Source organism: Macrotis lagotis, chromosome X (genome assembly GCF_037893015.1).
Source record: "Macrotis lagotis isolate mMagLag1 chromosome X, bilby.v1.9.chrom.fasta, whole genome shotgun sequence".
Classification (NCBI taxonomy): Eukaryota; Metazoa; Chordata; class Mammalia; order Peramelemorphia; family Peramelidae; genus Macrotis; species Macrotis lagotis.
The window spans coordinates 96,837,539-96,854,574 of record NC_133666.1 but is presented as its reverse complement, the minus strand read 5'-3'; the positions used below and the strand labels follow the sequence as shown (position 1 = coordinate 96,854,574).

Below are 17,036 nucleotides of genomic sequence, written 5' to 3'. Positions count from 1 at the left end.
GGACCTGAGTTCAAAGCTAGCCTCAAACTCTTGATACCTATTAGCTGTGTGACCTTAGGCAAGTCACTTAATACTGTGTGTATAACTAGCTATTATTATTATTTCTGTTATCATTTCACTTAAGATTTGAGATCATTAGAAATGAAAATGTCACATGTAATTCTTTTTTAAAATATCCTTTATGTAAGATATGAGTTTTCAAGTAAACATGTTTCAGAGCTAATTTGATGACTTTAAAAATTATGAGAATAGTCTCATCAATATGAGAAAATCAATTTTGGGATTAGTTCTGAATAGCAACTAATATAGGAGGCTTTTGGGGAAAAACAACTAACAGTAACCTATTAACCACATTTAGGTTGAAAATCTTATCCTTGGATTTTGTATAGGTCAATTCCAGAGACAGATGGAAAAGGTTAATACATTCCTTCCTTTCTTGTCCTTCAAACTGGAGGAGGTCTAAGTAGAGGGTTCAAAGGAACTTGGAGCTCTGCCCCCAAATCATCATTAGCTTTTAACTTGATGGTTTTATGCCTTTTTTTGTATCCCTCATGCTTAGCATGGAAACTGGTGTTCAGTAAGTTCTGAATAAATGTTTGTTGACTGATTATCCCTCTAGCAAAGGTCTCAGAGAATGATAGAGCTCTACGTTAAGAGAAAACTGAACCAAATGATTCCTTAAATGGTAGTAGCTCTGAAGAAATAGAACCTGTGTTCTAACATTAATTAGTAAGGAAGTACTGGTATCTTACTTTGCCTTACCCTGGAAAGTTTATAACTGCTACTGTCAGCTTCTGATTTTTTCATATTTGATTCAGGAATCTTCCAGTCAGTGGTTGCTCAGAGCCAGTCACAGGAAACACACACACACACACAAAAACACATGTTTATATTATCCTGGGGGTAGGGTGGGGAGCAGGGAAGGAGGGCAGTGTGTACATAGATAAGTAATTGAAAATAAGTGCAAAGTTATGGGAAGAGAAGGAAAGTAAGAAAGACCTTGGCTACTCAGTGGATTGTTAGTAGGAGGTTAATGACACTTTTGTCTTTTCCAAGAGGATTCTCTTCTTTTTTTCTCCTTAAACTTGGGAAGGATTGCAATGGAAATACCTCTGTGTGAATGGGCTTCTAGGGAATGAAAGGGAGGAGGGGACAACTATTTGTGACATCACTGTAAGGAGGCATAAGGAGTTTGGGGAGGAATTTAGCTTGATGAGCCAATCAGTGTGAAGGAATTTGAGGAAAGGGGGGAAAAAAAAACCCAGAGCAGTTTGTGACTGAGGACGATTTAGGACACACACACACACACGCTAGGGCAGGGGTAAGTAAATTTGCTAACTGACCTGTGGTTTTGTCCTTGCATTTCTAATCTGAAAGGTCAGGCTTAGCTTTCGATCCTAAGTAGTTCTAGATGTGGAATCCCTTGTTCTGGTCTTGCTTGTGCCAGTGATTAGTTCCAGTTTCATCAGGCCAGGGACTGGGGGGCAGCACAATTTGGATTGGTGACTTTTCTTTTCATGTCTCACACATCCTTTAAAACCATAGATAGTTCCAGACGATGAAGAGAAAATACAAAGTTGTGGAGAGCACACAGGCATTTTAGATATGGGAAGAAAACATAATTGATCTTGTCTTTTGCCAAGTTTCTCAGGACAGATCAAGGAACTTATATTTATGAGATCTTTAGTCATCATTTTAATTTTTATTTCTAATTAGAAATTTACATTTTTGGTGGTTCCATTTTACAAATGAAATCCTGCCTGTACGTTGTTTTGTGAATTTTAAAGTGCTAAATTATCCTACAATTTTTCTTACGGTGACATATCCTGTTGAGAAATTGTTGAGTACTTGTGGCCTTTGCATTTACCTGTCCCTAGATGCAAGTGCATGCCCTGTTTTGAAGACAGTAAAAATAGGCTGTAATCATAGTGTTAACCAAGAAAATCTTGGTGTATTGTCTTTTTCTCCTAGCTCTGTAACTTAGCTGTGTTGTGCTACCTATATCAAGTTCATAGTACTGCTAACTTTTCTAATTACAAAACCCCTGTCATTTAGGAGATTTGTAAATCTGGAATTTGGTACTGTTTAAAAAAGCAAAAGGCTTCCTTCCCTTTCAAGGGGTTCTTAATCTCAGATCCATGAACTTTTTTTCTAATAGTTTCATAACTTTTTCAATATAATTGACTTCCCTTGTAACCCAAAACATTTTATTTTATACATTTGAAAACATTCTATTGGTTTCACCAGATTGGCTAAAGTGTCCATGACCCACAAAAAAGGTTAAGAACCCTTGCTTCATTCTGAAGATTTGATGGAGTCACTTGGGGGGGGAGTAGATAAAGTTGTTTGTTTTTCATTGTCAACAAACAAAAGAAATGCTTTCAAGAGCTTCAGGAATGCACAGTTGCCACTTCAATAACATCTCTTTATTTTGGTATGGCCTTGATTCAGACTTCAGTATTTCTTAAGGAATATCTTGTAATAAAGAAAGAATAACAAGTAGAGAAAACATTACCAGTTATTCTAGGTCTTACACTGAAATGCTTTTACTCATTCAGAAAGGAAACCCAGCAGCTTAGGAGTGTTCACCAACCACCTTGAATACTGAATGGGCATCTGGGTAATTGCATGAACAGATCTTTTCAGATGATACAGAGGAGGCAGGAACTCTCCTCCCTCTCCCCTCTTTTCCATCCCTTCCAAAACACATACACACACATCCTTTAATTTTTTCCCCCCAAAAAGTCCAAGTTGTAAATGTGTTAATCAAATGATACCTTAATGTTTTCCAGATGTGCTTCTTGACATTTAAGTACTTATCAACATCGATAAGGAGGCACTCAAATCAGGGCAAGAAATGAGACTGATAAGTTGATGCTGCTTTTTAACTATGGCAACTCATGAAATTTGGAGGAGTTGCAGTCTGTGTTGATGGAGGGAGAGAGCCCATACTAATGAAATGAAAGTTCTGTCAAATGATCACCTAGATTCATGTAATTTGGCCAATGGAGAAGACAGAGTTGAATGAAATACAGATCTACAAAATTACTCATTCAGTGTATCTAAAATGTTCTTGGAGTTTCTTCAGGCCTGTAGATAATTTCCAGTCTGCACTATCTTTATTCAAATATCCTTTTATTCTGAGCAAAGAGAAAGTTGAAGAATGAGTTTGAAGTTTGTCTTTTCTCCTTCCTACCCTATCCCTATTCCTATGATGGTCTATTAGAGTAAAGTTAAGAGACCCTATTGGTTTTATCAGCTTCTAATAATAACACATTAACAACATGTATATTTCTGCCTCAGTGTAGCAGCTGTGGAATAACTTGTCTAAAAGTTGAGATGTCCAGGATTATCATGTGAGTTCATAATTATCTTATGAGGGTGTGTGTATATATATATATATATATATCTCCCTAAGAGCTTGAACGAATAGGCGAAGATCAGATTTCAGGCTGCAAATTCAAACCAGTAGTTTCTTGGGCAGGAAGGAAGAAGTTTCACTTGAGGATGGGGGATGGGGGGACGGGAGGGATGGGAGGGACGGGAGGTGGGGGGATGGTAGGGGAAGGAACAGAAAGGAAAGGCTCCCAGGGACTAAATAGATTTTTTGTTCAGGTTACTATCCAGCAGCCTCTCCCTTTACTTCCTGGCTCTGAAGCCTACCAAAGAGCCAAGGAAGAGAAGAGTTCGTTGTTTCTCCTTCTTCCTGTCAGCAGTAACTCTTTTTCTTTTACCTGTGACTCTTGCCTTAATATTAACAGATCCAGGGGAGTTAGTAATGCATTAGAAAGATCTATGATCCAGTCTAAAAGTCAGCATAGATGCTAGATTTCAATTTGGACTTTTGGGTTAGATCTCTATCCACATCCTTGCTTTCTTAGGTGACCTGGAATAAATCATTTAACAACTTCTCTGACCTCAGTTTCTTCATCTATAAAACAAGGAGGGGTTAGATTGCATGGTCTGTTTAGAAGTTGCCTTCTAGCGATCCTGTGAAAATGGGATCAGCTATGGACTTACAAATAAGTTTTAAACAAGGGCAACTTAGGTGGCACAGAGGACGGAGTGCTGAGTCTGGAGTTAGGAAAACTCTTCTTCCTGAGTTGAAATCTGGCCACAGATGCTTATTAGTTACATGACCCTGGATAAATCACTGAGTCCTGTTCTCCTTATCTGTAAAACAAGCTGGTGAAGAAAATAGCAAATCACTCTAGTATCTATGCCAAGAAAACCCCAAAGTGGGTTGGGCATGACTGAAAATTATTTTACAGCAGGTACAAAATATAGAGTCTTTCAGTCCCCCCCCAAAAAACTCAACATGATTTAGTTAAAGCTTATAGAAATCCTATGTTTTGTGGAGTCTTATCAATTGTGAAAACTTTTTGGATACCGTTGGAGGGGTACCAAAACCAGGTCCCAAGAAATGAATCCTTAGACATTACATCATTATATCCTGTGCATTCAGAACTAAAATTTCAAAGAGGTAGAAAAAAGGGGAAAAGGTCCATTTTACCTGACTTTAGAGCAGGCAGGAAATCTTATTTCATATCCTGTTCTTTGCCAGAAAGAAAGTTTATATTTCTAATGGAATTTTTTAAAACCAGATTAAAGGATCAGGTTGCCTATTATCTGTGTGGGGGGTAGGGAACTTCTAATATACTAATATACCTTGGTCTTGGTGGGAAGTAACCTGGATTATTTAAAGGATAGAAGCCTGATTTTACAGCAGTGGCCTCTCATTTGAGTAATTCAGGTCACTTGAATGTATATCTAGGGCAGAATACTGGGAGAAAACAGAAGAAATATCATAATGGTGAGTAGGATGGAGACTGGAAGAACAATAAATGTTTAAAAAACACAATCATTCTAGTTTGTTTTTAACATACTAAAAAATGAAATCACCTACTCTCTTCTGATTGGACTAATTCATAGATTAAGAGCTAGAAAGATCCTAAGAGGTCATTTAGTCCATCCAGTCCCTCCATTTTAGAGATGAGATAACTAGGGTCTAGAGAGATTTAATTTGGTCTTCCCTTAGGGGAGAGGTAATATTATCCTCATTTTAGAGATGAGGACACTGGGACAAACTGAGGTCTGCCAAGAATCTTATATCTTAGTGAATGTCTGAAGCTGGATTTGAACTCAGGCCCAACATTCTGTTCATTGCAGAGCTGAAATTTGAATTTCATTTATCTGACCCAAATCCAGTGCTCACTGCAATGCTCTACAGGTTTGTCCAATTGTTGGTTTTATCATTTTATCCTAACAATAGTCTTGATGCTCCTTTTTTCCCCATTTTACTGAGGCAGAGGAAGATGAGGTAAATGACTATGGTTAGATTTTACTTCAAGATCCAGTGTTCTCTATGGGATTGCTGACTATCTGCCTCATAGTAATACCTAACCTAGGTAGATTATGGCATGACAAATACTACTAAATTTGCCTTGAAAAACAAAAGTGTAATTCATTATAGGCTTCTGTTCCCAGGAACACTTTGAAGATGGAAACATAGACTTTAAAAACGGAAATATTTATTTTAAAAATGGAAATGTTCAGAACATGTAGCACAGCTTTCCTGTGTTAAATTCTTTGGCAAAAGACACAAATGTCTTTCAGTTTCGTGACTAAGAATGATGCTTCTGAGTGTTCAATTTTATATTTTGGCAATTTTTTTCTGTACCAACCACCAGCCTGCATATCAAACAGTGTTTTGTCCTGGAATGGGGGTAGAATTACAAATTATTCCATTTGGGGGTGTGTGAGGCTTAACCAAGGTAGATGCCATTTGGATTTCAGTCTCCAACAGAATGAGCTTCTGGTGTCTGGCAAAGAGAAAGCTAATTTTGGTGGACAACATGGAGATAAAAATCTTAGTCTGTGAAATTAATTCAACTGGAAGGTTTGATATATAGCATGAAGATGATTTATGAGGTAGGAGACAGGACCAGTGGTAAGGTACGATAAAGCCACCTTCTCTTGACTTTTATAATCTCCTTTATTTTGATATAATTATTGAGATCTAATTAGGTAGATTTTTTTGTTGTTGTTGAGTTTTTTCAGTCGTGTTCGATTCTCCACAATCTTTGGGTTTTTTTTTGTTGTTGTTGTTGTTTTTTAGCAAAACAGAAATGATTTGCCATTTCCTTACCAGTTCATTTTATAGATGAAGAAATTGAGGCAAAAAAAGATAAAAGTGACTTGGCCAGAGTCATACAGTTCATTAAGTGTTAGAGGTAGTATTTGAATCCAGATATTCTGATTTTCATATCCATGTTCTCTCTTTTTATTTTGCTTTTAATTTTGTTGTTTGTGAATGGCACCAGTGTCTTTCTCCCGTTTATAAGACAAGGGTTGAGTAGCAGGTCCTCCTGACTACAGGGCCAACTCTATTATCTACTACACCACCTAATTGTCCTAAGATAAATTCAAGTAAGAGTTAGAAAATTGTAGTTTTGACAACAGACAACATTCTAGCCTCACATCTAATACTCTTATGTTTAATCTGCAATGACCATTGAAAATAACTGTGAGAAGACCACACAGCCCTGAATACATATCTGCTCCCTTTCACCATGTTTTGATTATTTGACCATGATGTATTCCATGATTCACAATCCCATGACATCACTGGAAGAATATTGCCATTTAAAAGATGGGTTTCTGTTTCATGAGGAGACTTGGGGTCATTAAAAGCATATAATTTCTCAGATGCCATTCAGCTTGATCTTTTTTAATTCTTGGCCTGGCTTGATGTCTCTTCAAGCAAATGGACCAGCTAAATGGTCTGGTCTGAGATGTATCCAAAATAAACTGGCATCAAAGTTAAGAGTTCCCTATCAGCTCATTATTTTCACTTTCCATCCATCTACTCTTTAGATATTATATAGCTTTGAAAAGAATTAACTAGTTTTGTAAGGTACTTTGTATATTACTCAAGAGAGTGTGTGTGTGTGTGTGTGTGTGTGTGTGTGTGTGTGTGTGTGTTTATGTTCACTTTCAGGCCTTATAAAATGACAGGTTTCTTTTTTTTAAGTAAACAAATTATCTCTAGCTTCAACAACCTTTATTATTTGAATTACTGAGGTGAGTGATTCAGACTTCTAAATTATAACACAATGAACCTACTTTGGGAACCATAAAAATGCACCTCAGAGGAAACCTTAGAGATATTATGGTCCAGGCTTTTCATTTTACAAGTAGAGAAGCTAAGGCCAGAGAGTTTATGTTCCTTTATTCTATACAATAAGTTGTATCATCTAGGCTAGAATTGAAACAGTGAGATTCAAATTTCAGGATGCTTTCCTCATAACATTAAATGTTTTCCACCAAGTATAAACTATCTTCTCAATGTCTTTGGCTGATCCTCCAGAATCTTTCATTTTATGCAGCATGGTAAAATAGGTGTGGGCTAGCCAGGTGGTGCAGTGGATAAAGTTCTGGACCTGGAGTCAGGAAGACTCAAATCTGATTCTTACATTATACTTGTGTAATAGCATAAAGTAAGTATAATTGTACTTTATAGACCCTTTGTTTGGTCCAGCTCTTGATATTCTTTTTCCTATCCTAGGCTAATAAAAGTCATGAGGACTTTCTTGATACAATTTTCTAGGATCTTACCTAGAAATGCAGTGCCCAGAGAAGTGGCTTAATTCAGGAAGGATCATTGGCTAGGTATAAAATTGACAGGAATGGAGACAGAAGGGTAGCCAGGTAATGCAGTGGATTTAATGCTGGTATTGGAATCAGGAAGGCTTATCTTTCTGGATTCAAATCTGACCTCAGACACTTATTAGCTCTGTGACCCTGGGCAAGTCACTTTACCCTGTTTGCCTTTGTTTCCTCCTCTGTAAAATGAGCTGAAAAAGGAAATGGCAAACCACTCCAGTATCTTTGTCAAGAAAATTCCAAATGAGATCAAGACCACAATAATGAACAACAACATCAAAAAATGTAGGTGCAATGTGGGATTTATCAGTTAGGTAGATATATGATCCTGGGTAAATTATTTAAGAGTTCCAACTTTTTGTTTTCTCATCTGTCAAATGAGTGGATGAAAAACCAACTATCAGTAACCATGTGAAGTGTGCTTCATATTATCTATATTAAAGAACTGCAACTTAAAACAATTCTGAGGTTCTACCTCAAACTGATCAGATCAGCACAGTTGACAAAAATTTGGAAAATGAGAATTTTTGGAGAGTCTGAGAGACTGGGAGTGACATTAATGCACTTTTGGTAGAATTGTGAACTAACCCAGACTTTACTCTGGAAAGCTATTTGAAATCATGCTTTAAAAAAGCTATTAAATTGTACATACATACTCTGACCCAGTAAAACTACTATCAGGTCTATACCTCAAGGGATCCTATAACAAGAAAAAGGATTTTTGTACACACACACACACACACACACACACACACACACAAGAATATAGTAGCTTTTTTATATTGGCAAAGAATTGGAAAGAAAAGGGGGGTGCTCATCTGTTGGGCAAAATAGCTAAATAAATTACATTACATGAATAAATTATTGAACTGTAAAAATAATGAAGGGGATGGTTTTTAAAGAAACTGATATATATAGAGAGTAAAATAACCTTTTACTAGCATGTGGGGCACACACACAGAAGTATTTGAATATATTTCCATTCTAGGCACCTCCATTTAAGAAAAATGTTTGACAAGTTAGAGTAAATACAAAGGAAGTTAGTTTGGATAGTGAACACATTTGAAGCTGTTATGTCAGGTTCATTTGAAAAAACTCAGAATATTTATTCTTGAAGTTAGATGGGGGAATAGCCAAACCAGGAGGATTATTTACATAATGACAGTTTTGTAAAAGAAATAACTTTGAAAGACTTATTGTAATAACACATCGCAATAACTACAGGAACCTGATGAAACAGTCTTACATCTCTTGGTGGAGAGGTAATGAACTGTAGGTACACAATGGCTTGTACCTTTTCAGATATAGACATTTCAATAGAAATTTGCTGTAAGGAGGGCCATGGTGGGGCAGTGAATGGGGAAGAGTAAAAGGAATAGATCTAGTGATACAAAAAAGGGGGGAAGGGTTGAGGTGAAGAATAGAGTGAAATCGGGGTAGCTAGGTGGCCCAGTGGATAGAGTGCAGGCCCTGGAGTCAGGAGTACCTGAGTTCAAATCTAGCTTCAGACACTTAATAATTACCTAGCTGTGTGACCTTGGGCAAGACACTTAACCCCATTGCCTTGCAAAACCTAAAAAAGAAAAAAGAAAAAAAATTGAGTGAAATCTAAAAAGCATAGGACCCAAGGTGGGACATAAACAAGGCAGGCAGTGTTTGTTCTACCACATTGAATTTGCTGTATATTAAGTAGTAGTAAATAATAATAATAATAATAATAATAATAATAATAATAATAATAATAATAATAACTACTTAGTACTTACATAGCACTTGACAAATATTATCTCTTTTTCCCCTTACAATAACCCTGGGAGGTAGATGCTATTATCATCCCCATTTTACAGAGTAGGAAAGTAGAGTAGGAAAAAACTCCTCACTACAGAAATAAACAAATTGAGGACTAGAGAGACTCTCCCAGAGCCTCAGGGACAGTAAGTACTAGGGCATTGTTTAAAATCAGGCCTTCTAGCTAGAAATTGAGCAGTCTTTCCATTGCCTTATACTAAATTTCCTTCAACTGAAACATTAGCTCCTTAACCATTAAACTATTAAATTAGCTAATTAATTAACTGATATTACCAAATTAGTTAATAGCAAACTACTATTAATAATATTTAAACCATGAAAAAGCTGTTCAATTCATGTCTGTGAAATACTGGATATTATTTATGTCTCACATATTATCTATTTTCCTACAGACATTCTGGTCATTTCAGTAGTTCTTCCAGAAAATTGTGTGATATAATTGAATAAGAGAAATATGCTATGATGGCATCAAATTCAGACTTTTCTTTCACTTTTCTCTTTATTTTAGAAACCTCACAAGTTTCTCGAGGATGACATCAGATTGACAAAAAGTGGAGATCATTCTAGTGCCAATCTGCTGGAACCTCCCGTCAGCATTCTTTCTCCCAGCAAGAAGAACATGGAAATTGAAATTCCCATTGCAGAATGTAAAAGTGTTTCTGGGGTTTCTTCAGCATCACATTCCATGGACAAAAGTTCCTCCCCTTTTTATTCCCCCCATAATGGCCTCCTCTCTGACCACCATGAATCCTTGGATAATGAGGTGGCTAGAGAGATCCAGTATCTAGATGAAGTGTTAGAGGCCAATTGTTGTGATTCTGCTGCTGATGTGACTTACAACGGGACATCTTCACCAGAGCTAGGCACAGCCTTCACTGTGGGCAGCTTAAGTCCATCCATCCCTACCACAAACCACATAGAACTCACTGAGAGGGAAGCAGTTCCCGTTGTTGGCAGGCAGGCCCCTCCTCTTGTAGAGCTGAGCCAAGGTGAAATCATGGCAGAGACCTTCAGGGCAAATGGTCACTCTCCAGATGGGCAGAGGGAGGTGCTTGGGGATGGTCTTCAAGCTCCTGTGAGTCCCACTTCCTCAACCAGCTCAAAGGGCTCTTTCCGAGATGGGGAGACCACTCTCACCACTCTGAAGAAAGAAGCAAAATTTGAATTGCGTGCCTTCCATGAGGATAAGAAGCCATCCAAACTTTTTGAGGATGATGGCGAGAAGGAAACCTATAGAGTCCGAAAAGTAAGACCATCAGAGGAGATGTTGGAACTAGAAAAAGAGAGGCGAGAATTAATCCGAAGTCAGGCAGTGAAAAAAAATCCTGCTATTGCAGCCAAATGGTGGAATCCACCCCAGGAGAAGACCCTAGAGGAGCAACTGGATGATGAGCCACTTGAGTCACATAAAAAGTATAAGGAACGCAAGGAGAGGAGGCAGCAACAAGAGCAGCAGCAGCAGCAGCAGCAGCAGCAGCAGCAGCAGCAGCAGCCGCTGCCCCAGCCTTCTACAGTTCCACCATCCCCAAAACAGACAGAATATTCTTTTGAACTTCCAGACCCAACTAGTGGTCTGAAGGAGGATGTTGTCACCGATCAAATAGACTTCTCTGCTGCAAGAAAGCAATTTCAGTTGATGGAGAATTCCAGGCAAACAGAAGCCAGAGGCCAGGGAGCACCCAGACTATTTTCCATCAAACCCTTTTATAGACCCTTGGGTTCCTACTCAGATAAGCCATCCACCATCACCAGACCATCACCAGTTTCAGTTGTGGGGCAGATGGAGGATGAGGGGATAGCTGCCACCAAGGGTCAGAAGGCCTCCTGTGTTCCAGAACTTTTAGGAGGAGACCAGAACACTACAGTTAGTCCAGAAAAGGAATCTCCCTGTACTGATGCTTCAAAACCTGTCTCAACGGCCAAGCTGTGGGCAGAGGAGGGCGAGTTTACAAGTGCTCGGGCTGTCTTCACTGTGGTGAAAGATGAGGACCCTGGCATCTTAGATCCATTTGCCAGGTCAGTCTACATCTCTTCTCCCCCAGAGGAGCTGGACTCTGGTTTAGAGGAGCTGTCAGTGAGGTCTCAAGGAACCACTGTGCTGGAAACATTGTCCAATGACTTCAGCATGGACAACCTCAGTGACAGTGGTGCATCCAATGAGACAATGAACGCCCTCCAGGAAAACTCTTTGACAGATTTTTCTCTGCCTCAGACCCCACAGACTGACACACCCTCTGAGGGTCGAGCTGAAGGAGCCTCCAAGTCATTCAGTGACCATGGTTTCTATTCCCCATCCTCTATGCTTGGAGATTCCCTGCTGGCAGATGACCCCCTGGAATATCATGCTGGTCTTTTGGTGCAGACTGCCATCCAACAAGCCATAGCCGAGCAGGCTGACAGAGCTGTTTCCAAAGCAAACAAGCACCCAGCCGAACAAAAGACTGGCCCAAGGGAAGCCCAAGATGAAGTTGGGGCTGGGGCTCCTAGCTCAGATCAGCATCAGAGCACATTTAAGCCACCTCAAGTGTCTTCTCCTGTCCAAGAAAAAAGAGATGTGTTACCAAAGATAACAGCCCAAGACAGAGAACTCAGGGAGGAGGCAACTCCCCAACAATTCCACATTGTTCAGCCAGTCCACATTGAGGAGAGCAGGCCAGAAGGGAGCTATTTTAGCAAGTATTCAGAGGCAGCTGAGCTGAGGAGCACTGCCTCCCTTTTGGCCACTCAGGAATCAGAGGTGACAGTGGGACCCTTTAAGCTAAGGTCAAGGAAGCAGAGGACTTTGTCCATGATAGAAGAAGAGATCCGAGCAGCCCAGGAGAGAGAAGAGGAACTGAAGAGGCAGAGGCAAGTCTTACAGACAACACAGAGTCCCAGGGTGAAGAATGCCCCTACTCTGCCCTCCAGAACAGTATGCTACAAAACAGCACCGGGTAAGTGTCTGAAGTAGTATATGGAAAGGGATTTTTTTTTAAGTTGAACATCCCAGATATCAGCTTATACTTTTCTTAAAGAGTTCAGATGAAGGATGGAGTTGCCCAGACTCTTAAGGGAACAGCAGCAGAGCTGATGTCAGTGGGTCTGAGCATCCATGTCTATCCTGCAGCCAAGGCCCAGGCCCACATTCCTTGAAAAAAGAAGATCCTTGAGATCTGATCAGGACATGAAGGAAATCTGACAGAAGTGTTGTACTGGTTACCATCTGGTATCCCATGAAGTTGAGGTTATTGATGGGAAGGAATCCCACAATGGATATATAGTCCCCACTAAACTGGTAGAAGTTTGATTCCATTTAAGCTTTCCTTTAAAATATCTCCATTGCTTTTTTGATGGAAAATAAAATGCTAGCATGAATATGGTCTTTAATATTCAAGTACTCCAAGACTGATTCTTTAAAAAAAAAATTTTTTTTTATTATTTAAGGCAATGGAGTTAAGTGGCTTGCCCAAGACCACACAGCTAGGTAATTTTTAAGTGTCTGAGGCTGGATTTGAACTTGGGTCCTCCTGACTCCAGGACCGGTGCTCTATTAACTGCGCCATCTAGCTGCCCCCCCCCCCCCCCATTGATTCTTTTTTTAAAAGGATTTTGCAGGGCAAATGGGGTTAAGTGGCTTGCTCAAGGCCACACAGCTAGGTAATTATTAAGTGTCTGAGGCCGGATTTGAACTCAGGTACTCCTGACTCCAGGGCCCATGCTCTAACCACTGCAACACCTAGCCACCCCTCTACCCTAGTTTCTACAAATGATCAGACAGCCCATTCCACTGTGGGATTAGTTTTCTTTTTCAGTCATTTTTCAGTTGTTTCTGACTCTGATCCCAATTGGGGTTTTCTTGAATGATACATTGGAGTGGATTGCCATTTCCTTCTCCAGCTTATTTTATAAATGAGGAAACTGAGCCAAACAGGGTTAAGTGACTTGCCCAGGGTCACACAGCTAATAAAAGGTCTTCCTGACTCCAGGTCTGGTGATCTATCCCCTGTGTCACCTAGCTGCCCCTTTCTCTGCCAAGAGAAGGGAGTTATACTTTGCCATTGTTTTTGCCCTCTCAGAACAATGTCTTTTACATGATCTTTCTTCAAATATGAGACTGCTGTCATATCTCTACTAAGTCATCTCTTCTTCAGGCTAAAGGAGAAACTTCTTTTTGACTTGTCCAATTTATCAGTTTTCTTCCTAAAATATGGCACTCGGATCTGAACCAAATATTGTAGATCTACATGGTCCAACTTAGATTGAATGAAATGGACATTTTGAACATTATTTTCCTCTCAGTGAAAGAGAAGATCATATTCACTTTTCTGGCTGCCACATCACATGTTTAACTCATATTTAGCTTGTAGACTAACAAAAAATATTTAGCCATAGTTCTCTATGTATTATACTGGTACAGTGGGTCCTTCTCTCTGGTTCTCAAAGTCTTTACCACTGTTTCTTATGCTAATAGCTTTCAGCATACATCCTGATGTTCCCTCAGACAATTTGGCCTCCCAGCTAATCAAGCTCTTAGTGTCCCTTCTCTTTCACTCCACTTTATGCATTCACAAGGGTGGTCTCATGCTTGATTCCATCATCAGCAAGAAATGCTCTGCATCCTTGAATAAAAATCTGATCTCTTCTGTGCCTTATTCCTCCTCAGCCTGTTCTTCATCTACACTGACCTCCACCCATCATTCTAGTAGACCATATCCCCTTCTCCACTTTATTTTTCCTCCCTTAAAGCTGTAGTTCTGCAACTCAATCGATATTGAACCCTTTGAATCCCTTGCAGCTTTGACCTATTTTCAGTCATGATTTGCTAACTTTGTTTCCCCCACCATTGACTCTCTTCTTTCCTACACGTCTTCTTGAATCATGTTGAAAGAAAATACAGAACTCTACTATCTATTATAATTTTATGTTTTGTAGAATGTAGCAAGGCAATCCTTTTATTCTTTTTTTTTTTTGGTTTGGTTTTGGTTTTTGCCATGGGATTAAACGACTTGCCCAAGGTCACACAGCTAGGTAATAATTAAGTGTCTGAGGCTGGATTTGAACTCGGGTCCTCCTAATTCCAGGGGTGGTGCTCTATCCATTGCACAACCTAGCTGCCCCATAATACTTTTATTCTTCAGACAATACACATAGAGGTTGTTTCAAACTTCCTTTTTCCCCCTTTACCACCATCCTACACAGAGGCCCTCACCTCATACTTGACCAAAACTCTTACTAGGAGCTGCCCCTCCTGTTCTTTGCCTCAAGACTCCTTGACATTAACCCCTATTCTGTCTTCCTTTAATGCAAACTGTGATAGAAAGTGACCTTTTTCATGAAAGTCAATCCTCTAATAGGTCCTGTCCTCTGGCATATTGTTACTCAGTTATCTTTCTTTTTTCTTTCTACGCTTCAGTTTCCCTGCTATCTGAAAACATGCCAAGGTCTCCCTCATTCCTACTGAAATCTTCATTTTACCCAAATCTCCTCTCCTCCTATTTATAGTCCTCCATCCTTATTGTTTCCTCCTCTTCTATTCTTGCTTGTCAACTGATTGCATTCTGACTTTTAACCTCATCAGTCAACTGAAACTGCTCTCCCAGGACACTGGCAATCTCTTAATTGTCAAATACAGTGAACTTTGTTCAGTATTCTTAACCTCTCTGCAGGACTTTACATAATATTAGAGATGGAAGGACTACAGAGACCATCTAGTCCAACTCCTTCATTTTACAGTGAAGGAAACTGAGGCCCCGGGAAATTAAACAACTGACCCAAAGCAAACTATTGACCAACCACCTTCTGTTGCTGAATATTCTTTCCTTTCTGCATTTTATGACATTGCTTTCTGTTGGTTACCATCTTTTCTTGGATCATTATCATTATCTCACCTCCTAACTTTGGGTGTTCCAGGACCACATCCCAGGCACTCTCTCAATGGTCCAGGCCTTTATTACTAACTGTTAGACATTTCCAACTGGTTGTCCTCAAAGTCATTATCTTTCCTAAAGCTGTTTCTCTGTCAAGGGCACAACCATCCTTCTGGTCCTCTAAATTTTTAGACTCTTCATTCTCTATTACTCTGCTCCTCTCCTACTCCATGTTCACCCTGTTGCCAGGACATTTCACAACATATTTTGCAGTCATCCATTTCCCTCTAATAATGCTGTCATCACTCCAGTTTTAGGATTTCATTCTCTCTAACTTGGACTGTTATAGTATTCTCATTGCCTCTACCTTCAATCCATTCTTCAGAGAGCTATCAAAGTGATAGTCCTACAATATAGGTCAGATCATGTCATGCATCCCTTCTCCCCCAAAGAGCTCTCCTTTGGCCTATAGGGCAAATTAGCAATGTTTTTGTTTGCATTCAACATCTTACCTGATGTGGCTCTTTCTTACTATATATTACATCCCATCCCACCCCACCCCCCACCTCCAATTTCAGCTAAACTGGCCCATTTGATGTTCCTCATACAGGACTTTTAATATTCTATTTCATTATCTTAGAAGCCCATTTTAATTGTCATATTCTATATAAGACCTGTGAGTCTCCTTCCAATTCTTGGTTCTTCTCCCATTACCACTGAAAAATCTTCTATTTTATATATGACCATAACATTTCCCTAAAAAGAATGTAAGGTCTTTGAGGGGGAAGAAAGAAATGTTTCATTTTTGTCTCTGGTACATAGAACACTTCCTGATGCATAGTAAGTAGGTGTTTAATAAATCTGGTTCACTGATTTGTTTGTTTTTTCATCTATGCATGAATCCAAATCATCAGTTAAAAATCCTGAATGATACAGGACCCAGAAGAAATCCATGATATGATTCCTTAGCCTCCCTATAATCTGATATCCACTAATGACTATTGGTCTAGTTATTCATTCAACATTAAATATGTCTAGTTTACGGCTCTCCATCTTGTTCTTAAGGATAGCATGTTTGACTGAATATTCGGAATATTTACATGACATTTTCATGTTCTACTGTCATAAAAAAACAGAAAAAGGAAATGAGGTTGGTCTGGCATGAACTCTTCTTAAGGATGCTATGCTGACTAATCACCATTTCCCTTTCTAAAGGTTTACAATCCAGCTCTTTCTTTCTATGTTCCAGGATTTTGCCAGAAATTAAAGTTAAGCTTTCAGGCCTCTAGAGTCTACTTGTTCTCCTTTTTAGAAAACTAGGACATTCATCTGTCTCCAAACCAGTAGCTCCTTTTTTGGTCTCTGTGATTTTTTTTGACGATCAGTGCTCTCAGCATTCATATCTGCCATTTCTTTCAGGACCCCTAGAGATTTCATTTGTCCAGGTCCTGGGACTAAAATTAGTTGAGAGAAGCTGAGGTGCTACTCTCATCACCTTATTTTTAACTTTTTTTTTTCTATTCTTGACAGTCTGACGAGCAGTCTCCTTGTCAGTTAAAATGAAAGCTTAGTGAGTTGAGAAATTATGCCTTGTCCATTATCTTGAATCTGTTTATTTTGAGTAGTAAAGGTTCTATATTTTCTTTGATCTCTCTTCTCAGGATAGCTTTTTTTTTTAAAAGTCCTTTTTGTTCTTTGCATTTCTCAACCGTTTCA

The 17,036-nt window shown here is 39.1% G+C and overlaps 1 protein-coding gene across 7 annotated transcripts in view; it reads left to right on the top strand.

Moving 5' to 3' along the window:
* The window catches only part of PALM2AKAP2 (PALM2 and AKAP2 fusion), a 534,014-nt gene that overhangs the window by 483,618 nt on the left and 33,360 nt on the right, over positions 1-17,036 (top strand). For 6 of the 7 annotated variants that reach the window (XM_074200018.1, XM_074200019.1, XM_074200022.1 and 3 more), the window contains one exon: positions 9,983-12,407. In XM_074200018.1, the coding sequence (XP_074056119.1) occupies positions 9,983-12,407 (2,425 nt within the window). Of the gene's footprint in view, positions 1-1,253; positions 1,322-9,982; positions 12,408-17,036 lie in introns of those variants that run through there. The other variant, XM_074200024.1, reaches the window with a different exon arrangement.